This window comes from Aythya ferina (genome assembly GCF_964211825.1).
Source record: "Aythya ferina genome assembly, chromosome: Z".
In the NCBI taxonomy this organism is placed as follows: domain Eukaryota; kingdom Metazoa; phylum Chordata; class Aves; order Anseriformes; family Anatidae; genus Aythya; species Aythya ferina.
Window position 1 is genome coordinate 14,814,533 of NC_140299.1, and position 20,928 is coordinate 14,835,460.

The following is a 20,928-nucleotide window of genomic DNA, read 5'->3' on the forward strand; positions in this document are numbered from 1 at the left end:
GACCCCCAAGGCTGTGCAACCTATTGCTCTGTGTGCCATCATGCCCTTTGATGACCAGTGAACTTGTGACACTCTCCTGCAAGAAACACTTCCTTTCCTCACTGACGTAATGAAGGTCTCAGGAGAGACCTTATTGCTCTCTACGACTGCCTGAAAGGAAGGTGTGGGAAGCTGGGGGTCAGCCTCTTCTCAGAGGTAACTAGTGATAGGACTAGAGGGAATGGCCTCAAGTTGCACCAGGCTGGAAATAGGAGACATTTCTTCTCAGAAAGAGAAGTCAGGCACTGGAACAGATTGCCCAGGGCGGTGGTGGAGTCACTGTCCCTGGGAGTGTTCAAGAAAAGGTTGGATGTGGTGCTTAGGGACATGGTTTAGTGGGTGACAGTGGTGGTAGGGGAATGGTTGGACCAGATGGCCTTGGAGGGCTTCTCCAACTTTAACGATTCTATGAAGCACAAACCACACAAGTCTCATGTACAAGACATCACCTTCTAATGTGATGTCTGTAATGAGATGCTTTGGATACCCCTTTGTCCTCTATAATAGCTGTAATTCATTCTCAGAGCAGAATACGTCCATTCTGAATTACACTACTCTTCAGGAAACAGCATGGCTCAAAGGCTAAATCACTACATCAAGTTCTGTGAAATTTGGGTTCGCTTCCCATCTTGCTTCAGCTCCCCACTTTAAACAACCCATTTAACTTTCTGTCTCTGTGAAGCATAGAAAAAGTCCTGCCGTAACACAGGATATGAACCCTTCACAATCTGTCTTCAGTACTGAGGCTGCAGAGATGCGTAAGTGACAGGCACACTGTTCAAGTTCTGTTTCTTTTAGACAAGTTTTAAGTACATGTCAGACCATAAGTCCCCTTTACCAAATCTGATCTCACACCTTGCTCTGGAAGCATCAGTAAAAGCGAGAAGTGAGACACCGGTCCTTGCTGAGCCACACCAAGTATCTGTGTTCTTACACACTGATAGAGAGATGTTGCCTTAGTCTGCTGCACACTTTGGTTGTGCTAATATCAAAGCCATCCAGCCCAGTAATATGCACCGTGACATCTGAAGGATCTCCACTGCTCTTCTCAGCACCAGTCGAGACATCAAAATTCTAAAAATCCTTAGCTTCGATACACAAATCCACATGCTGTTTCTGACAGCTGTTCTTCTCCCCTTGCACCCCAAAACTTAAATATTTAAACTACTTAGTTTCAAATTATCCCACACCAAGTGCTATCACACAACAATCCCATCAAGATCAGAGATCAGACAGAGATCAAAGCAAAAGGATTGATTTTCTGGAGGAAGGTGCTCAAAAGAAAAAAATAAACATCCTGGTGTTTCAAGGCTTCAGAAAACAGACTGATACTGCTATCATGAAACAACCATATACTGCCTCAGATACACCATGGACATTTTAAAGCCCTTTCTTGGAAAATATTTTCTGTTTCTGTGTGTATCTCAACCCCTCTGTACTCACTACATTTGGACTGGAGACAAAACCAGAAGTTATAACCTCGACCTGTCCCAAGAGTTATCTGGACTTAGATAAATGAACACCTGAAAAGCCCTGAGAAGGCTTTGAAAATAAACTAGCTTGTTTTGAAATACTGCTGCCTAAATGTTAACATGTTATTATAAGTAAACATTGAAGCACTTGAAAGCCTCATGTATTTTCTTACAGTAAAACAGGGCAAGTCTGTGAAAGGCCAATTGGCTTCACTCACCATTATGTTGCAGACCAAATCCAAAGTATAGTTAGTGATATTTCAGCAACACATTGTCTCAAACAAGGATTACATTACCTGTGACTTGCTTCTCTTCTGTACATTCCTTAACCCACTACAACAACAAACCAAAGGCCTGATCCAGCACCATTAGTCATTGCAGGGCATCTGCCAGTTGACTTTAACAGTGCAGTAGGTAAGATCCCAAATCCTCCTTTTCTGTTCTAGTTTTTCCTTAATTTATATTTAGGTCATAATGAAAGACAATGAATTTCGGGATAAGGCTAAGTTGTAAAACTTCTGAAATTCTCCAGCACTTTGAAGACAGATTATTTTTCCTTTCATGTAGCTATTTAATAATGGTTCAGTTGGAGACTGGAAGCAACGTAAGCTGGTACTCATCCCTCTGACAAATAAGTTGCATTGGGTATTTTAACAGGGTCGTATTGAAGTCCGTCACCTAATCAGCATTGCTTTCTTAAGCCGCTTAGAGCTCATCAAGAGCTAACCAGAAGAGACTCTGATCCCTACCACATAGCTAAATACACCACGCAAGGTAAAAATACAGAGTAATTGCTCCGATTTAGTGACATTTTGGACAGTTCTGAACTTATGACACATAGTGCATGGCAGTGGGAAACCAGGCCCAGCAGCAGCAGAGTGATTTCAAAATTTGTCCTAGCAGCTGGTAAATTCTATTATCCAATCAAATATCCAATACCAAAACAAACTTGCCTGTGAAATAGGTTGAACTCCAGTAATAAGCTTACTTTGAGTATAAGATTTGCTTCCCTCCCTCCACACAGCCTTTCCTGGTTTACTCATGCATTGGTGGAAGCTTTGAAAATGCATTAATTTGCTTCCTAGATTAGCACAGTGTTCACGATTTATTATTCAAGTTTGAGAGACATGATTGCTGGATTTCCCCCCCCCCCCCACAATTATTTTTAAAGGATTATGTGTTAGAAATATGTGCCTCCATACTTCCACTTGCTTTACATATCCTCTAACAAAGCATCAGTTTGTTAGCTTCAGTTCATACCGCACACTTAATAAAATAATAGATGAAAGAAAGCTCAATGCAAAACAGTTTGCATTTACCTTCCCTGCTTCTGTGTTCCAAGAACAGATACTTTTGTAGACAACAGTAATTTTGAAAGGAAAGAGCATTATCTCCCACTTGACTCAGAAGTTGCTTTCAATGCACTAAGTTTGTTTGTTTATCAGCACTTCTGAGTGCTATTCAAAATATGAAAGCACTTATTATTAAAAGCTTAAAATGACAACAAAACACCACCACCACCTCCCTCTGATAAAATTCAAGCTATTTCACACTGACAAAGGTGTTTTGAAGATTAAGAAACCTTATCTCTTGGCACATCTGGGGAAGCAATGCCAAAGAAAGATAAAATCCAGATCTGAACATTGTAGCGGTGGCCTATTGTTGCCTGCAGACTTGAGAAGCAGGCTAGACTGGACAAATACTACCACAAATGTTAGCCCCTCTAGGGTAAGCAGCACACTGCATGAGATTCAGAAAGATGCTTTCCTCCTCCAAAGCTGGGGAATGTTGTAAGCAGCCAGAAGCTGCTGAGCATTGGTGGAACAATGAGGACAATTTCCAGGCTCCCCCCTCCAGGTCTGCAGCAGTCAGAGATTCACAGGCTCCAGGAGACCACGAACAAGACCTCCATCACTGTCACACAGCCACGCTCAGCTGTGAAGAGCTCAGGTTGTATCTGCTGCTCCCAGGACACCTTCTGTTGCTATTTCCAGCATCTATTTACTGTCAAAAACCTGAGCAATTGCAGAGGCAACGAACCAAACTTCTCTCCATCCCCTCTTGTCCTAGCTAAGCTCTCCCATCACTGATCTGTAGTGTCACAAAGCCTTGTGTCCTCTCCTCATGATCTTGCAAACCCTGCATTCTCCAATGGCCAAGGGGAATAGGGAAAGACTGACTGAACCTTACTCATGGTCTAATGGATTGAAAGCTATTTGGGAAAAAAAAAATCCATCAAGGATTACAAAACATAATAATCTGTATGACACCTTTTGCTCCAAGAAATGCTCAGGCCAGAGGAGCAATGGACACAGGCCACAGAAGATGGCAAAGTCAGTACCCTAAGCCAACCACACATTTGATCTCATTCAGCAGAGCAGTTCTTAGCCTTGTCTTACACATGGCCACATAACCCCAGCTCATTTTAATCCTCGTTAAGTCTATTTGTCTGTATAACAACAGGACACTCCTGCCACACTTTGGAAGACACTTTCCAAATCCAGAGATCATTCCTGGTTCTGTAAAGGATGCAGTCTCAAAGCAAACCAGTAATTCCGAGGTGTAGACAGTACACTTCCCAACAGCTAGGGACTTCAATCATAGGACGAACCAGACAAGTCTTTTAGTGACTTGTTCCAGTCACTGCAAAGCAGGGGGACCCAACCAGACCAAATGCAGAATGGGTCAAAACCAAACCACGTCTCCTCATTACCACTACCACGCCGTCCTGAGCTCTCAAACAATTCAGTGTCTGTTTTTATCAGTTCATACTCATGCTATTTCCATCCAGAAGAGGCTGCATCACTAACAGCCGCTTCATTAAAACTGACCTTAGAAAAATACCCAGCGTTCTCCATATTATACACTGTGATTGCCAAAGTGTTTCCTGCTTCTTACACACTAGAAACAACAGCATTCAACTGCACATGCACTGTTCATGTCCTTCACAGTGTCCCTTGGCTTGTTTCCCCTGTAAGACAGCTACATCCAAAAAGTACTGAGGCTGGCTTGATTTGTACTTATTTACTGTCAACTTATAAAATATGTTTTTCAAAACACTCACTAGGCACATGTCCTAAATAACACTTAGCTGACGGCATGAGTCCAACTCCCTCTTGCAGCAAAAGCCTGCACTACTAGATAAGCTCTGAAGCATGGGCTGGAAGGTCAAAATACATGCACTTCTTCCCAGCACAGACAGGACTCATTTGAGACAACCTCTCCTACTGGAAAGGGTAAAGGCTGTCAATTTTGCATCATAAGTAGGGTAAGCCAGAACTCCAATTGGGCTATACTTTACAGATTAAAGTTAATCAAAACTAAGCATCTCCATGGCACTGCAAAAGCCTCCATTTCAGCTCTAGAAATGATGAGACAAATAGGAGAAAGTTGTACTACAAAGAAAGAAAGAAAAAACAAAAAACACAACACACCAGAAAACACTGCCTGAAATGGAAAATTCTGGATTTGTGTTCACATACTTAAATGGCCTAAATAATATTTAAGTGCATGCTCATTTGACCAAGAAATATGCTGCTGACTCCTGCATTGTACTCAGAGGCCTGTTACACACAGGCAGTGAGCAAAGCCACCTCCAGTGCACTTCTGTGGATAGGAGGTTTTGGGGATCCAATGATGCAACCCCCAAACATGCTGTTCAGTGCAGCTGGATACAGAGATGAATGCATGCCACATCTGCTATTTAATGTCCAAGTCAGATCTTCGTCTCTAGGAGAACTTTCAGTCAGCACCCTCTTCCCCCTTTTTGTGGATAACAGGAATTTCTGATAATGAATAGCCTCATCCAGCCCCAGCTCACCCCAGTGCACTGACTAATGATTCACAAATAGAAAAAAAAAAAAAAAAAAAAAAAAAAAACCTTCTCCTATAAAACTGTTTAGGAGTGAGTGTATTGTTCCACATCCCATGGAGCATAACACGAGTAGTCTTCCTGAGATTAATAGCTCTAGTCTACACTGGAAGACACCGCAGAGATTTTTGACAGCTTTTGTAAGATCATACAGCACCTTCACAGATAATAAAAGCTAAAACTTCTCCATATCTTCTTTACATTCTAATGGCAGACACCAAAGGGAAACATCAGAAGACAATTCCAGTCATTCTCTGGTTAGCACATCTTCTGAACATGTCATTTGGCTTCGGCATGACCATGCACACACATTCGCAATTCATTTTTGAGGAATGAATTGAGGAATATTCCTCAACATGTATATTCCAGAAGTACTTAGTAAACACAAACTAAAACATTTTGAGGCAGTAAACCAACAGCCTGATTGCATAATGCTCTACACTACTCACATATTAAATGCTCTCACTTCAGTCCCAGTTTAGCAATCTGTCATGATTTTGGCTGGGATAGAGTTAATTTGCTTCACAGAGGCTTGCATGATGCTATGTTTTGGATTTAGCATGAAAACCCTGGTGCTAACACACTGATGTGTTAGTTATTGCCAGTGTTTGCATAGAGCCTAGGGCATTTCAGCTCCTCTTGTCGCCCTGCCAGCGAGGGGCTGGGGGTGCACCAGGAGCTGGGAGGGGACAGAGCCAGGACAGCTGGCCTGGGCTGGCCAAAGGGATGTCACACACTGTGTGGTGCCGTGCTCAGCAATAACAGCTGGTGTAACGAAGGAGAAAGGGGGGACGTTCAGAGTGATGGCATTTGTCTGCCCAAGAAACCATTACAGGTGATGAGCCCTGCTGTCCTGGAGGGGCTGAACACCTCCTGCTGATGGCAAGCAGCGAGTGGGTTCCTTGGTTTGCTCTGCTTTACCTGGTAAGCTGCCCTTGTTTCGACCCATGAGTTCTCACACTTTTACCTCTTCAATTCTCTCCTTAATTGCACCCAGGTAGAGTGAGTGAGCAGCCTTGCGGTACTGAGCTGCCTGTCAGGTTAAGCCACAACATAACCTTTTGTAGTTAAAAAAGCAAGTTGCATGGCTGCCAAACTATAAGTACTTGCCAAATGCTTAATAAGATTTAAAGGGAAAAAAAAATGAGAAAACAAAAAACACTAATACATTGTGGATGAGAGCACCACAACAAAGAAAAGAAGAAAGTACACTACTCATCTCACTGTGCTTCATTTTGTTAAAAAAAGCAGCTGTAGAAGTTATTTAAAGGTCAGGTTAGCTCAATGCCCTTTATCCCGGCTTTTTCAAATCACTAGCAAAAATTATAATCCAGTAAACTTCCTGGATAGTTTTCACCTTTGTAGCAGTAGTTCATCATACATTCCCAATCACCTGAGACAACCCAAGTGTCACAGACAGAGGGGAGCCAAGTCTGGAACCATAGCTAAGGGCGTCTGTTGTTTCCTTCCCTCCTTTTCTCTTATTCCAGGTATTCTGGAATACTTTGTTTCATAGTTGAAACACTCAGATGAAGCATTTAATCGCCGGGTATGCAAGCTAAACAGATGAAAGAATAGATGAAGAAAAGATCAAACATTATTTAATAGGAACAGGGACATTTTAAAAGGCAGCAAAGCATTTGAAAAACATTTTGGTGATTTGTTTTAGATCATGGTGGAAACCATGACACAGTTTTATTCTAGACAGGAAAAAACAGAATCTGTACTTCCAAAAGAAGAGAACAGAATATATTACATCTCACCCCAAGAGAAACACCTTTTAAGTTGATATGACATTCTGGTACATTAGGAACACTACAAAAAAGATCCTTTCAGAACACTTGGGCTTGAGCTGATGAAAGACTAAGCACCCTCAGCTCCCATTGGAGCTGGCAGCACTCAGCACCTTTCAGCAGGGTATCTACCAGGCATCCATCTTCTAGGGAAAAAAAGATCCTCAGCTTTGCTTCATGCATTTTGGATGGATGACAATTTGGGGAGGGGCTACTATTGTTATAAACTGCAATTCTGTATTTTTACAGTCAAAAGTAGAAAAAAACACAACCACATAACATTGTTTCAGAGCTCCAGATTACCCAACCACTTTCAGCACAAACTATCTCTTTGCTACCTTCCTATACTGAATAAAGAAACCGAACCCTTACTACAAAGGTGTGAAATATGACCTCAGTTGGTCTAGCCATGCAAACATAAGCAGCACAGTTTTCCATCACAAGCATATATACATGAAAATAAGCACACAAACTATTCATCACTGAAATCCCCCTAGAGGAAACCACTAGTGATTCCAATTTCTGGCAGGCTACTTGAAAAGGGAAAATAATGCATTTGTTTACATTGATTTATGCCTACCCTAGCATTTCAGTACTTCCATATAGTTATCAGTTGATAATATAGAGCTGTTGAGAATAGTGAAAAAAGATTAAACCAACATATGCTACTGTAGGTCACACAGAAAACATCCAAAGTTGTAAAAGTTTAAATTAAAAACCACACTTTCAGATTTTGAATCTTCTTTCTCCCAAACTATATTATTTGCAATGTCCCATGGACTGTAAGGACTACACAAGCAGATATGCTCACAAACTAAGCACCCGTAACTTACACCTACTTTGAAGGAACAAGATCATAAAAAATCACAGAATAGCCTGAGTTGGAAGGGACCCACAAGGATCACCAAGTCCAACTTCTGGCTACACACAGGACCACCAAAAACAAAACCATACATCTGAGAGCATTGTCCAAACACTTCTTGAACTCCGACAGCTCGGTGCTGTAATGACCACTGCCCTGGGGAGCCTGTCCCAGTGCCTGACCACCCTCTGGGTGCAGAACCTTTCCCTAACCCCCAGCCTGACCCTCTCCTGTCCCAGCTCCATGCCGTTCCCTCGGGTCCTGTCGCTGTCCAGCAGAGCTCAGCGCCTGCCCCTCCACTCCCCTCGTGAGGGAGCTGCAGGCTGCCATGAGGCCTCCCCTCAGCCTGCTCTGCTCTGTGATGAACAAACCAAGGGACCTCAGCTTTCCCCCCTACATCTTGCCCTCTCAACCCTTCACCATCTTTGTAGCCCTCCTCTGGACACTACTAGTTTTATGCCCTTCTTATATTGTGGTGCCCCAAACTGCACACAGTGAGGCTGGAGGTGAGGCCACACCAGCACAGCACAGAAGGACAATCCCCTCCACTGACCGGCTAGCAGTGCTGGGTTTAATCACCCCAGGGTATGGTTGGCCCTCCTGGCTGCCAGGGCACAATACTGGCTCACATTCAACTATCAACCAAAATCAGATCCCTTTCTGTGGGGTTTCTCTCCAGCCTCTCATCCCTCACTCTATACACATAGCCAGGGTTGCCACAATCCAGGTGCAGAATAAGGCACTTGCTCTTGTTAAACTGCACATTGTTGGTGATCGCCCAGTCCTCTCATTTGTTATGATCTCTCTGAAAGGCCTCTGCACGCTCAAGGGAGTCAACAGCTCCTCCCAGTTTAGTACCATCTGCAAACCTACTCAGTATACCTTCAAGTCCTGGATCCAAGTCAGTCATAAAAACATAGAAGAGAACTAGACCCAAAATGGAGCCCTGTGGAACCCCACTGGTGACTGTCCACCAGCCTTATGTAACCCCATTTACTAGAACCCTGTGAGCCCAACCCATCAGCTAATCACTTGCCCATCACATTATGCCTTTGTCTATCTGTATGCTGGAAATGTGCTCCAGAAGGATTCTGTACAGTACTGAAAGCTTTGTCGAATAGATATGTATGGGTAAAAATCCTATTCTCCCTGTTCTGATCTTTGAAGAGACTGCTGTTTAACAGTTCTGTTATTTGCTAACATTTTAGTTAGATATTGATTATAGATATATTAGAAATAGATATTGATTTTTAATAAATACTTTTTGGATTTAGTAACGTAGTTAATCTCTATCTGCAGAGCAGTAGAAGACATTACAGTTTTTCTTTAAATACAATAAGCCCACTATAAGGGCTAAACCCTCTACTTAAAGCTACATTTTCATTACTTGGTCTGCTTTGCACCTACGTTTTTAATTATTTGCATGTTTGAGTATGTCTGAGCATATGCAAAGCAGTATCGTCTCATATGAAAGATACAGAACAAGTTGTAATGCAGTAAGAACTGCAGAAACTTACCAACTATAAAACATTTGCAGAGTTAAAAATTTTTAGAAGTGCAGTTCTGATACACAGACAGAAGAGGAAGTTAGTTTTCAGCCAAGAGATGAAATGAAACAGAAATTCAGTGAGGTGGAAAGAAAGGAATAATTCCAGATGGCAGTGCAGCCTTTTCCTCTGCTGCACCTGCCAACATAGTGGAATGCTAGGAGGGTCAGAGAAGAAGCCAGCTCTGCAGGAACTAAGGCAGAGGAGACTGCTTTATTAAATAAGAAACTCCTGCTGGGAAACCGAGAAAAAGCAGTTTCAAACTACTTCTTGTATTAGATGGGCAGGTAACTTAAGGGCCTGAATTACCCATTTTCCGTGGCAGTAAGAGGAACCATACAGCCTCATTCTCTGCATACTAGAAACACATCATGGCAGAGTGAATTAATGGTGAATTCTACAAGAAACTGTGACACAGAAATATTTCTGAACAGACTGGTAATAACCTATTAGCATGTCGAAGGCCAGTGAGAGGTTTTCATCATACAGTAAGTGATGAAAAAAAGCTCATTATCAAGAAAATAGCTACCAAAGGGAAAGAAAAAAGTCAGGAATGTCAGTTACGATGATCTTCATTTTCAGACCAGAAAATAAAGTGTGAAGTACTTATTTCAGGTAGAAGAACACTGAAAAAGAAGAGAGGGTGCACTGGAAAGAGTTCTTCTAGACTTTGATGTCTAGGCCAAAAGCTAAGTGAGCAACTTGCATTATAAACTTATTTAGAAGGTTACCTGCATTATTAGTTCCCAGTTCTAAGCAGAAGTAATTTTGTACAGACCCTGGAAAGGGAAGAATAGGTACTCTGTTGACCACTAGTGGACAGATAAGGATGAAACAGGTCCCAGACACTTCCCAAATACATTACTCTAAGGTAATCCAATGTATTGGCTCTTCGGGCTCAAAATTACAGAGCTCCCTAGTAACACTTAAAAAGTGAAAATGTCGCGTATGTATGTAACCGACAAGGAAGTATTTTTAGCCCTTTTAAAGATGAAAGAAGTTCCCCATGGGGCTGAAAATGAGAATTGTCCGCCCAAGAAGTAATCACTCAAACATCTGCAAGATATTAAAATGAAAGACAGGAATTTAAAGTATCATTAGGAAAAGAGCTGCTATATTACTTCAGCAGTGCTGTCATTCACAAATGGCTAAAATATTGCAGTTACAACATGCATGCTTTCCCCAGGTCTCCTGGCACTATCTCCCGTACCTTAATACACTTACTAAAAATCTTCAACACTGACAGACATCGTCCCTTCTTATAACATGATTCTTTGTAAGGTCTTGCTTTTTCTTTTCAAAGCATGATGATGGTAGGAGAGTAGGGAATACAAATTTCAAGTCTCTGAGCCTCTTTCTAAATTTGGGTAGCACAAAAAAAAAATTCCACCTGCCAAAAGCTCCTTCTCATTTAAAATGAGCCAACTTTAGCTCTACTGTGTCTAGTAATTGCTTTCTGGCCAATGAACAAAGAACTTTATAGGTCAAAATAGAAAAAAAAAATCCCATCTGAGAAACAAAAGACGTTCTTCAGATCCTGTGCATTCCTCCTAAGGAAGTAACATTGAGAAAATTCTGCTGCCAAGCTGGTATCACTGTGAAAATAATTTTCACTGAGAATTTCATTGCTCACAGAGAATCCTGAGGCAAAAAGAGCACATGCTGAGGCCAAAGGTTTCATCTACTCAAAGACAGCACAAAAAACATAAGAAACAAATGCTTGAAGAGTCCCAGCTCTCAAAATGAGGCACTCAAGAGGTATTTTGGGCCTTAAATTCATTCAGAAGATTTTATCTGCACTACTTGAACAATAGACACATCCCTAGCACACATCAGAATTGCTCATAAAGCTGATCTTAGGCAAGCACCAATTTTGGTGGAAGGAATAGCTACTTGGGGAAGGAAAACACTTTTTTCCCCACTGTAAATTATTCTTAAAGAGTTTCTCAGAAGCTTGGAATATCAGCACTAGGGGAAAAGGTAACATATTAGAAATGATTTGTATAAAAACTTCAGACTCATAAAACTACATACATATTTCCAGACTGTCAATAAGATAAAGTTAATTGATCACTAAGTGGGTCAATTCATAAGGAGATGCTGCCTACTGACGTCTATTTTACTGCATTGCACATAGCTCATGTCCTCAACCTGGATTAAGAAGTGAGCATTACTACAGCAGAGCAGACTCAATACTTTGCCTTCTAACCTCAGTTTGGGGGCCTAAAGATTTCAGTTCTATAAACCTGCATTATCTACAGAAAGCTATTTCTTACCCTGGTAAAATAGGCACAGGCATTCAACAATGCTACACCTTACTGACGACCATAAAACACCCCCGCAGCCAACCAAGCAGCAACCCACAATCCTTCACCTTTTCCTTAACCACACTATTAGTCTTCAGCCAGGCAGATCTTTTAACATACGAGGGAGTTTACAAGCACTAGGAGACACACACCTAAGGCTGAATATATTCCTTCATTGTTCTAATTGTCATAGCAATAGAAGATTAAATATGCATGGTATTATTTCCTGGTAGCTAAGAGATTTTGTTGTTTCTACGTAGCGCATACCATTAGTTGTTACTGGTATCCTTCATTTGAGAAAAATCTGCCATTTGCAGTACAAGAGAGCACAGGTACTGCCAGCAGAACCAAAGGAAACACTATGGTATATGGTACCATCCTCACTCAAATGGAAAAGTTTGACAGATAAAGTTGGTGTTAGGGATCTCTGCATACTCTATCAGACTCTTCATCTCACAAAAAATTCTTGGCCTGAGTTGCAGAGAGTGAAATGAGTGAATGGATTTACTGGGATACTGACAAAATCCAACACTATAGAAGCCTAAGTGTTAATGAACAGTATATATTTGTGCCTGCATAAGCTTAACTGACCATTAAAAAAACAACAACAACAGATTATGTGTGATCTATCGTGTTTTTAAACATAGTATGAGCACTACCTTCAACAGAATTGTTCAAATACTATCATGAGAAAATGCTACATTTTTGGTGTTTCACTTCTGCAACAGCATGCATGCTAGTGCAAACAGTGTATCACCTCAATTCCAGGTAGTCCCTCTAAATAATAAGAACTTTACCAATGACTTTTAATAAAACAACATTTTTCCCTAATATACCAGGACATCATCCGTATTGGATCCATTTGGAATCCATACATCCATTTGGAAAATTCATTCTAATATTTTCAAGCTAATACTAGGTTTTCTTGACATTAGCATTGGACTGTTACTCAGGCTCCTGAACTGAATTCTATCTGGCTGGATTAAGTTCAAAGTCAGTATTCCTTCTACTGCAAGTAAAATTTATATCCTGCTCAAAAAAAAAAACACGAACAACAACAACAAAAAAATTACTGCTTACTTCTTTGAGTATGGAAAATAAAATAAAAATAAATGCAGAGAAAATGCTATTTATAAGACATAGCAATAATTCTATGACTGCGTTAAGACAGTAATTGGAAAGTTGAAAAAATTAGTTTCCAAAAATAGTTAAAAATTCGTGTTAAAACTATAAACCTGGCATAATAGATTTCTGCTTCTGCACACTCCTTACATTACCTACTTGGGTAGCAGTACTTTTGTTAATAGCTATAACACACATATAGCATTAATGTTTGGCTGAGGTCATATAGGAAAAAACCTGCAAACAAACATGATTAATGTCTACAGTATTATTTGTTCTTGACTGATTAAATCAATGCCAGGTTTGCCTTTGCACTAACATTGCGTATTTCCATGCATCATATGTTGAACATGATAGTAAATCTACTTTCAGAAGATACTACTACTTCAACTGCACTGATACCCACAGAGCCTGTGTTGCATGCTCTGATACCGACAAATTTGTGAGCTGTACTTCTCCACTCCCCAGACAGCTCTTTTTTTTTTCAAAGATAGCATTTTAAAAGCGAAATGGACAAACAAGTGAGGTTTATGCCAATTTCTGTCAACAGAAGGGCAAACTTCAAAGGTCTTCACCATATGCCACATAAGTAATAGAAGTTTTGAAGCTGATTTCACAAAAGACAAGATTGCACACATCACTGTTACAAGAAAACCCTTCTGTCAATATGAGGGGTCACTGTCTGCACTTAAAGGCTGCAGAACCTGCCCACTGCTTAATGGTGTGCTGGCATTAACTGGCACTTAGAATCTGCAGGAGGTTATTTTTTAAGAAACAATTCAGACATGTTAATAAAACGTCTGAAAGCCTGTATTATTTACTGCCTAAGCTGCACCAAAGCTCTGAGATAGGTCTACTGTGAAAACCTGCCTTGTATTTTGCAAAAAGACTATGAAAAAGTAACTGTGAGCACTTGGTGAGAGATGCCCCAGTAAAGCCTCAGTGAAGGAAACCAGTTAAAGTTGATGCACTTCTAAAGCAATTTCACACAAGTAAGTTTGATCGTGATCTCAAAACCAAGAAAAAGACTAGAACAATATACTTAAGTTGTAAAGACCCAACGAATGCAAACCACCTCACCCCTCATCACAGCCAGTATTCTGTAAGAATATCCTACAGCCTATGGGTTGTGGAAGAATTATTAACACCAAAGGGTTTTTATAGCTCCAGCAGGGCTTGACATATGTCAAGTTATAGTTACAGATGCTGGTTTCCTATGCTGAGGAGGAGCAGGTTTTTACACCATACATTCAACATACAATCAAGCAATAAATAAATAAATAAAATCTTGTAGAAGTAAAAATGCTACCCATAGCCTGCATAAACTGTGAGGGACTACGAGGTGCATGAAGTGTTTTAAAACAGCACACCTGCATTTGAACAGAGCAACTACTGAGGACACGCTTGAGTAAAAATGCCGCTACGATTCTACAGACTTCAAATACTAAGACCCTCTTTGACCAGCGTTACAAAATGCAAGCAGCTGCTACACAAAACTTGCAAGAAGTGGGCATTTCTCCTAAGGGGGTTGTTATGAGACACCTCAGCACCCCTGCAGCCCTGTTCCTGAGGGGATCGTGGAGGGGACGGGGTGCTGGAGAAGAGGTTTGGCAGGTGGGGTGCCCCTCACCAGTGCCGCCCCAGCCCCGTGGCGCTCTGGACTGCGACGATTGCTCTGCCTGGGTGCAGCCGCGGCTCTCATCTTCCTCAGGGAAAGGATGCGAAAGTCCAGGAGGGGAAGAGAGAGAGAGAGAGACAGAGTTCACAGCCGGTACGCCGCGATGCCGCTGGAACTGCGGCCGGGATGGAGCCCGGACAGCAACACCGCATGCTTTTTTTTTTTCTTTTTTTTTTTTTTTTTTTTTTTTTAAATTCTTTTTCCTGATGTTTTCAGCTGTAGCCGGGCTCCGAGGCCCAGACCCCGCGATGTCCCGGGCGAGGGGCCAGCCGCCGCCGGGCCACCGCGTCCCTCGTCCATCTCCCCCACCAGCCCCGGGGGCGGCTGAGGGGCAGGGAACCCTCGGGGCGGCCCTTACCTGGGATGGCCAGGTTGGTGAGCGGCGTGCCGTGGATGGTGTCGGGCAGGGCTGCCATCCAGTCGGCGAAACGCAGCTCGTTCTTGCCTTGAGACGAAGCCATGCCGCCGCCGTGCCCCTGCCGCTCTCCCACCGCCAGCCGCTCGCTCGCTCGTTTCAGCTCAGCCCAGCCCAGCCCAAGCCCAGCCCGGCCCGGCCCGGCTCGGCTCCGCCCGCCCGGCACCGCCCCGCTCCTCGCCGCCTCTCCCCCGCGGGGCCACCGCCCTCTCACCCCCCGCCGGGCTCCGCTCGGCCCCCGCTGCCGCCGCCCCCCGGGGGGCTGCCGGGCTCCGCCGTTTACCCCCCGGAGCCACCCGGGCGCTGCGAGCTTGGCCTGCTCCTGGGAGGGGGCTCCGGGGGAGGTCGGCTGCCTCCTCTGCCTCAGGGCGAGCAGTGGGGTCGATGACAGCCCCCTGAGCTCGGCAGGGGGTGGGTTAAATAAATGCCTGCTGTGCTGGGACAGGTGGCCCCCCAGGGGTCTCTCAGCCCATGACTGGCTCAGGTTGCTCCTCATATAAACTCTGTGCAGTGGGTTGCGTTAAAAAACATCGTTCCTCACCTGAACCCTCTTCAATGATATGTTTTTTTTTAGGGTCTGTGATTTTGTAGTGGCTATTGAAGATGGTGTAAAGTAGTATCATCCACTATCATTCCCAACCAAACTTTATTTCGAGAGGCAGCTTCTTAAAGGTTGGCATTGGCAAAGCAATTTTATTTCTGCCTTTGGATCAATGAATTAGTGAAGCTGATAAAGCTCAGTGACCATCTTGAGCTGTTACAGCAATCCTGATCTTTTGACCTCAATGTGACCACTTATGTTGTATTAAAGTAGCTAGTAGGTGATATGTATGTGGAGTTCTGGAGATGTTCACCTGGTGGATCTGCCATAAACAATGCCTGAAGAGATACACAAGCAATGCTCGCTTTGCCCTGAAGTCCTAGGAGAGCCAGCTCTGGTCCTGTAGTTTGTGTTCTTCCTCAACATTTTCACTAGCGGCTGGCTTTGGAAGTAAGCATGGAAGGAGCAATTATTAATAACCATTATTTCTTTTTCAGTGCAAGTTTGAAAAACAAAACAAACAAAAAAACCTCTTCCTTCAAGCACAATACAAAAGAAGGATTTCTTGAAAAATGACTGAATATTTCTGAGGTATTCAAAAAAAGGAAAATTGCTGACTCACTTATTGCAATAGAAACAGCTCTTAAGGTGGGATCCGTGTGCAGAAATGTGAACAGATGGTTGACCTTGTGAGAGACATTGGATTGCAATTGGTAGTACATGAAAAAAGGGATGGAGTAAACAGTCATGGTGACAGGTTTAATTTTTGCAGTGTTAGTTCCCTGAATACTAGTATGCTAATCTGCCCCTTCCAAAATCACTGGTATTAGTAAACATGGGGAAAAAAAAAAATAAAAAAAATCCAGATTTTGAATATGAAGGCATAAAACCCACTAAGGACATGGAAAAGGAAGATGCTGCCTTACTTAATTTTCAAAAGATGGTAAGAAATAATAGTCAAAAATTATAAATTTCCAAAGAGCATTCAAGTGAGGAGTAATGAATATTTTTATTAACATGATTGGAACAAATCAGTTTAAGTGGCAACATTAGTAGTGGATTGCACTGTTTACCTGGAAAACGGCTGCTGAATTTTTATCCACTCCACTATGTGTTGTATCTTTTCTGACACAAAACTGATGTATATTGCTTTTTGAAAGGTTAAACATGTTATTAATAACTACTGTTGATCTCTTTCAGTCTCTAAAGCTTTGGGTCTAACTAAGAGCAAAATAAAACAAATACATGAAAGTCCTGTCATTTTTTGATGTATTATTTTTTATAATAATGCCAGAACTATCTGATATCATTCCAGGTCTCTCAGGAATGCTTTCTACTTTACTGGAGAACTGTAAGTGTCCCTCTTTGTAATAGCTAGAAATTTGTGGGCCTTTGCTTCCACAGGTAATTGGAGCTTTTGTATCTGATTTTATTTTATTTTATTTTATTTTATTTTATTTTATTTTATTTTATTTTATTTTATTTTATTTTATTTTATTTTATTTTATTTTATTTTATTTTATTTTATTTTATTTTTATTTTTATTTGTTTTGTATTTGTTTCAGCATGCAAAGCAGGATATCTTAAAAGTCTGGATTTTCAAACCATGTATACCCTGCTTTCTAAAAACCAGTCCCCCCCTAGTATGTCTCACACTAACCATGTTGAAGAGGTTTGCCTCTGTTTGCAATGTACTGTAACTGCTAAGATAGGAGACTTGTAATCTGTCACTGATTCCCTATGAACTTCTGAGAAAGCACACATAAGTAATTTAGAGGGAAGTGGTGCAGGAGAGGAAGCTCCAATGGGACAGAAGGTAGGAAATACTTCTCTAGCAACTTGAGAAAACACTTATGTGGAATTTTTTACTTAAAACATAAAGATAGCTTTCTCTTGAGCACTTCAGTGATCTGTAAGTTCAGAATAACAAAACATCCATGTTTGGGAAGAGGTTAATTAAAAAAACAAAAACAAAAACAAAACAAAAACAAACAAAAAAAAAAAAAAAAACAACAAAAAACAACAAAAAAAAAAACAGAGCAAATGCCTCTCTTGGTTGAAGAGCAGCTTACTTTGGTTTGGCCTAAACCTATTTTATGGATTTTAACGGATTTAGAATCACAGATTCATTAAGGCTGGAAAAGACCTCCAAGATGATCTGGTCCAACCATCCCCCTACCACCAATATCACCTGCTAAACCACGTCCCTAAGCACCACATCCAGCCTTTCCTTAAACACCCCCAGGGACGGTGACTCTACCACCTCCCTGGGCAACCTGTTCCAAGGCCTGACTACTCTTTCTGAGAAGAAATGTCTCCTCATTTCCAACCTGAACCTGAGGCCGTTCTCTCTAGTCCTATCACTAGTTATCTGTGAGAAGAGGCTGACCCCCAGCTCCCCCCACCTTCCTTTCAGGTAGTTGTAGAGATCAATAAGGTCTCCCCTGAGCATCCTCTTCTCCAGACTAAACAACCCCAGTTCCCTCAGCCGCTCCTCACAGGACTTGTGCTCCAGGCCCTTCACCAGCTTTGTAGCCCTTTTCTGGACATGCTCCAAGGCCTTGATGTCCTTCTTGTAGCAAGGGGCCCAAAACTTAACACAGTACTTGAGGTGTGGCCTCACTGGAACAGAGTACAGGGGGCCGATCACCTCCCTGGTCCTGCTGGCTGCACTATTCCTGATACAAGCCAGGATGACATTGGTTTTCTTGGCCACCTGGGCACACTGCCAGCTCATGTTCAGGTGAGCATTACTAAAACCTCCAGAGCCTTCTCCTTTGCACAGCTTTCCAGCAATTCTGTCCCAAGCCTGTTGTGCTGCATGGGGTTGTTGTGGCCAAAGTGCAGGATCTGACACTTAGCCATGTTGAACCTCATCCCATTGGCCTCTGCCCATTGACCCAACCTGGCCAGGTCCCTCTGCAGGGCCTTCCTACCCTCCAGAAGGTCAACACTTCCTACCAGCTTGGTGTCTTCTGAAAACTTACTGTGTGCACTCAATTCCCTCATCCAAGTCATCAATAAAGATATTAAAGAGGATGGGGCCCAACACTGACCCCTGGGGAACATCACTGGTGACTGGTCACCAGCTGGATTTCACTCCATTCACCACCACTCTCTGGGTCCAGCCACCCAGCCAGTTTTTAAGACAGCCAAGAGTGTACCTGTCCAAGCCATGGGCTGACAGCTTCTCCAGGAGAACACTGGGGGAGGCCATGTCAAAGACCTTGCTGAAATCTAGGTAGACTATGTCAACAACCTCATCCACCAGGCAGGTCACCCGGTCATAGAAGGAGATGAGGTTGGTCAGGAAGGACTTGCCTTTCATGTACCCATGCTGACTGGGCCTGATCCCCTGATTGTCCCACACATGCTATGTGATTGTACTCAGGATGACCTGTTCCATCACCTTCTCTGGCACTGAGGTCAAGCTGACTTGACTGCAGTTCCCTGCATCCTCCTTACAACCTTTCTTATAAAGGGGTGTCATGTTGGCTAGTCTCCAGTCATCTGGGACCTCTCCAGTTGACCATGACTGCTGATAGATGATGGAAAGCAGCCCAACCATGGGCTTGGATTGATTGCATCTGGCCCCATGGGCTTATGGCAGTCCAGGTGAAGCAGCAACTCTGTTTCCACCTGAACTGTGAGGGGTTTATTCTGCTCCCTGTCCCAGACTTCCAGGTCAGGAGGATGAGTACCCCGAAGATAACTGATCTGACTATTAAAGAGAGATGTAAAGAAGGCATTGGGAATCTCAGTCTTTTCCTTATCCTCAGTAGTCATGTTCCCTACTGCATCCAGAAAGGATGAAGATCCTCTTTGGCTCTCCCCTTACTGTTAATATATTTGTAAAAAGAATTTTTGTTATCTTAAAACATTTTTTGTTATCTTAAAGAAAATTTAAACTGTGGCAGCAAGTAAAACAAAGCCAGAGTTTCCATACAATCTTTTGTTCCTATTTAAAATATATATATATATTAATATATATATTAATATATAAAATATTATATATATATTTTAATTAATATATTTATATTTAATATAATTAATATATTATTTTATTTTATTATATTTTAATTAATATATTTAATATAATTAATATATTAATATATTTATATTTAATATAATTAATAGATATTATATTTAATTTAATTATATAAAAATATACATATATATATATTTTTTAATTGCATCTTTGTTCAAATTACCTAATCCCTACACACAGCAAGTCTGGAGTGTTAAAGGAAGCAAATTCCAGGAATTAAATACTTTAAAAGTTTAAGAGGGACCAGATACAATGAAAATGAAAGGCAATGCACAGATAGTGAAAAATACCATCTTCACTCTTTTATTCGCAACTTTGTTGAGCTCACTGAAGACGCCATGAAGAGAAGGAGAATTGAAATTGTACTATTTGTTCATGGCATATTGTGTTCTCTCCAGTCTGCAACTATAACCGCATTGATGAACAGTGACACCTCTGCTTCTCTGGAACAGGAAAACACAGTAATTTAGCCAGTAGGAATGTTACTTCAGCACTCAAAATTAATTTCATTGTTAAAAAAAAAAGTTTTCCATTGTTTTCATTCTCTTAAAAATTAGCATTTTAATGGTAAACATTCATTGTTAAATTCTGTCATTTTAACAGTCAGATGCTTTGTCTTTTCGCATGTCCTTGGCATCTATTTTAATCATGTGAATAACAAAAGAGTAGTAATAGGATCTTTTTCTCTAAATAGCATAAAGTACATTCTACTCTGAAAGGTAAAAGAAAAAAAATGGCTTAGCGAGACATTGTCTCCCTGTAGTTTTCCTGTTACATGTGATTTATTTAGAGGCTACTATAAATCTGTTGTTAAAGAATTCACAATGAGGCTCTGCACAGAAGAACTGATATTCTTTAGATATTTGAAGTTTTGCAGTAGATCCTGCTTCTGAGGTTTGGTCTCTTCCTCCTTCTTTGCCCATTTCTATGAATAGAAGTTTTTCAGAATACATCCTGGCCACAACCCCACATTAGCAGCTCTCATGTCTTTAAATGATGCCATCAGTCACAACTGGACAGCAAAATCCTTCCAGTTGTTTGCAGCTGAATTTCTACTTATCTTCTTGTTACCTCCACAAACACTGAAACCATGCTATTCTCAGCATTGTTAGTCCTCACGGCTAACAGGAATAAATAGACATTTTTATCCTGAAAACAAGCAAAACCCTAAAGAATCAGAGGTTGGTTGAAGGACATGATTTTTAAAATGACCATATGGATTAATACAAGAAGT

The 20,928-nt window shown here is 41.6% G+C and overlaps 1 protein-coding gene across 1 annotated transcript in view; it reads right to left on the minus strand.

Annotated features, from left to right (window-relative positions):
* PLCXD3 (phosphatidylinositol specific phospholipase C X domain containing 3) overlaps nucleotides 1-15,231 on the minus strand; it is an 86,240-nt gene extending 71,009 nt beyond the window's left edge. Inside the window, exon 1 of the mRNA XM_084503984.1 lies at nucleotides 15,049-15,231. Coding sequence (XP_084360110.1) covers nucleotides 15,049-15,151 — 103 coding nt within the window. The 5' untranslated portion in view covers nucleotides 15,152-15,231. The remainder of the gene's footprint in view (nucleotides 1-15,048) is intronic.
* Between the last annotated feature and the right edge of the window lie 5,697 nt (nucleotides 15,232-20,928).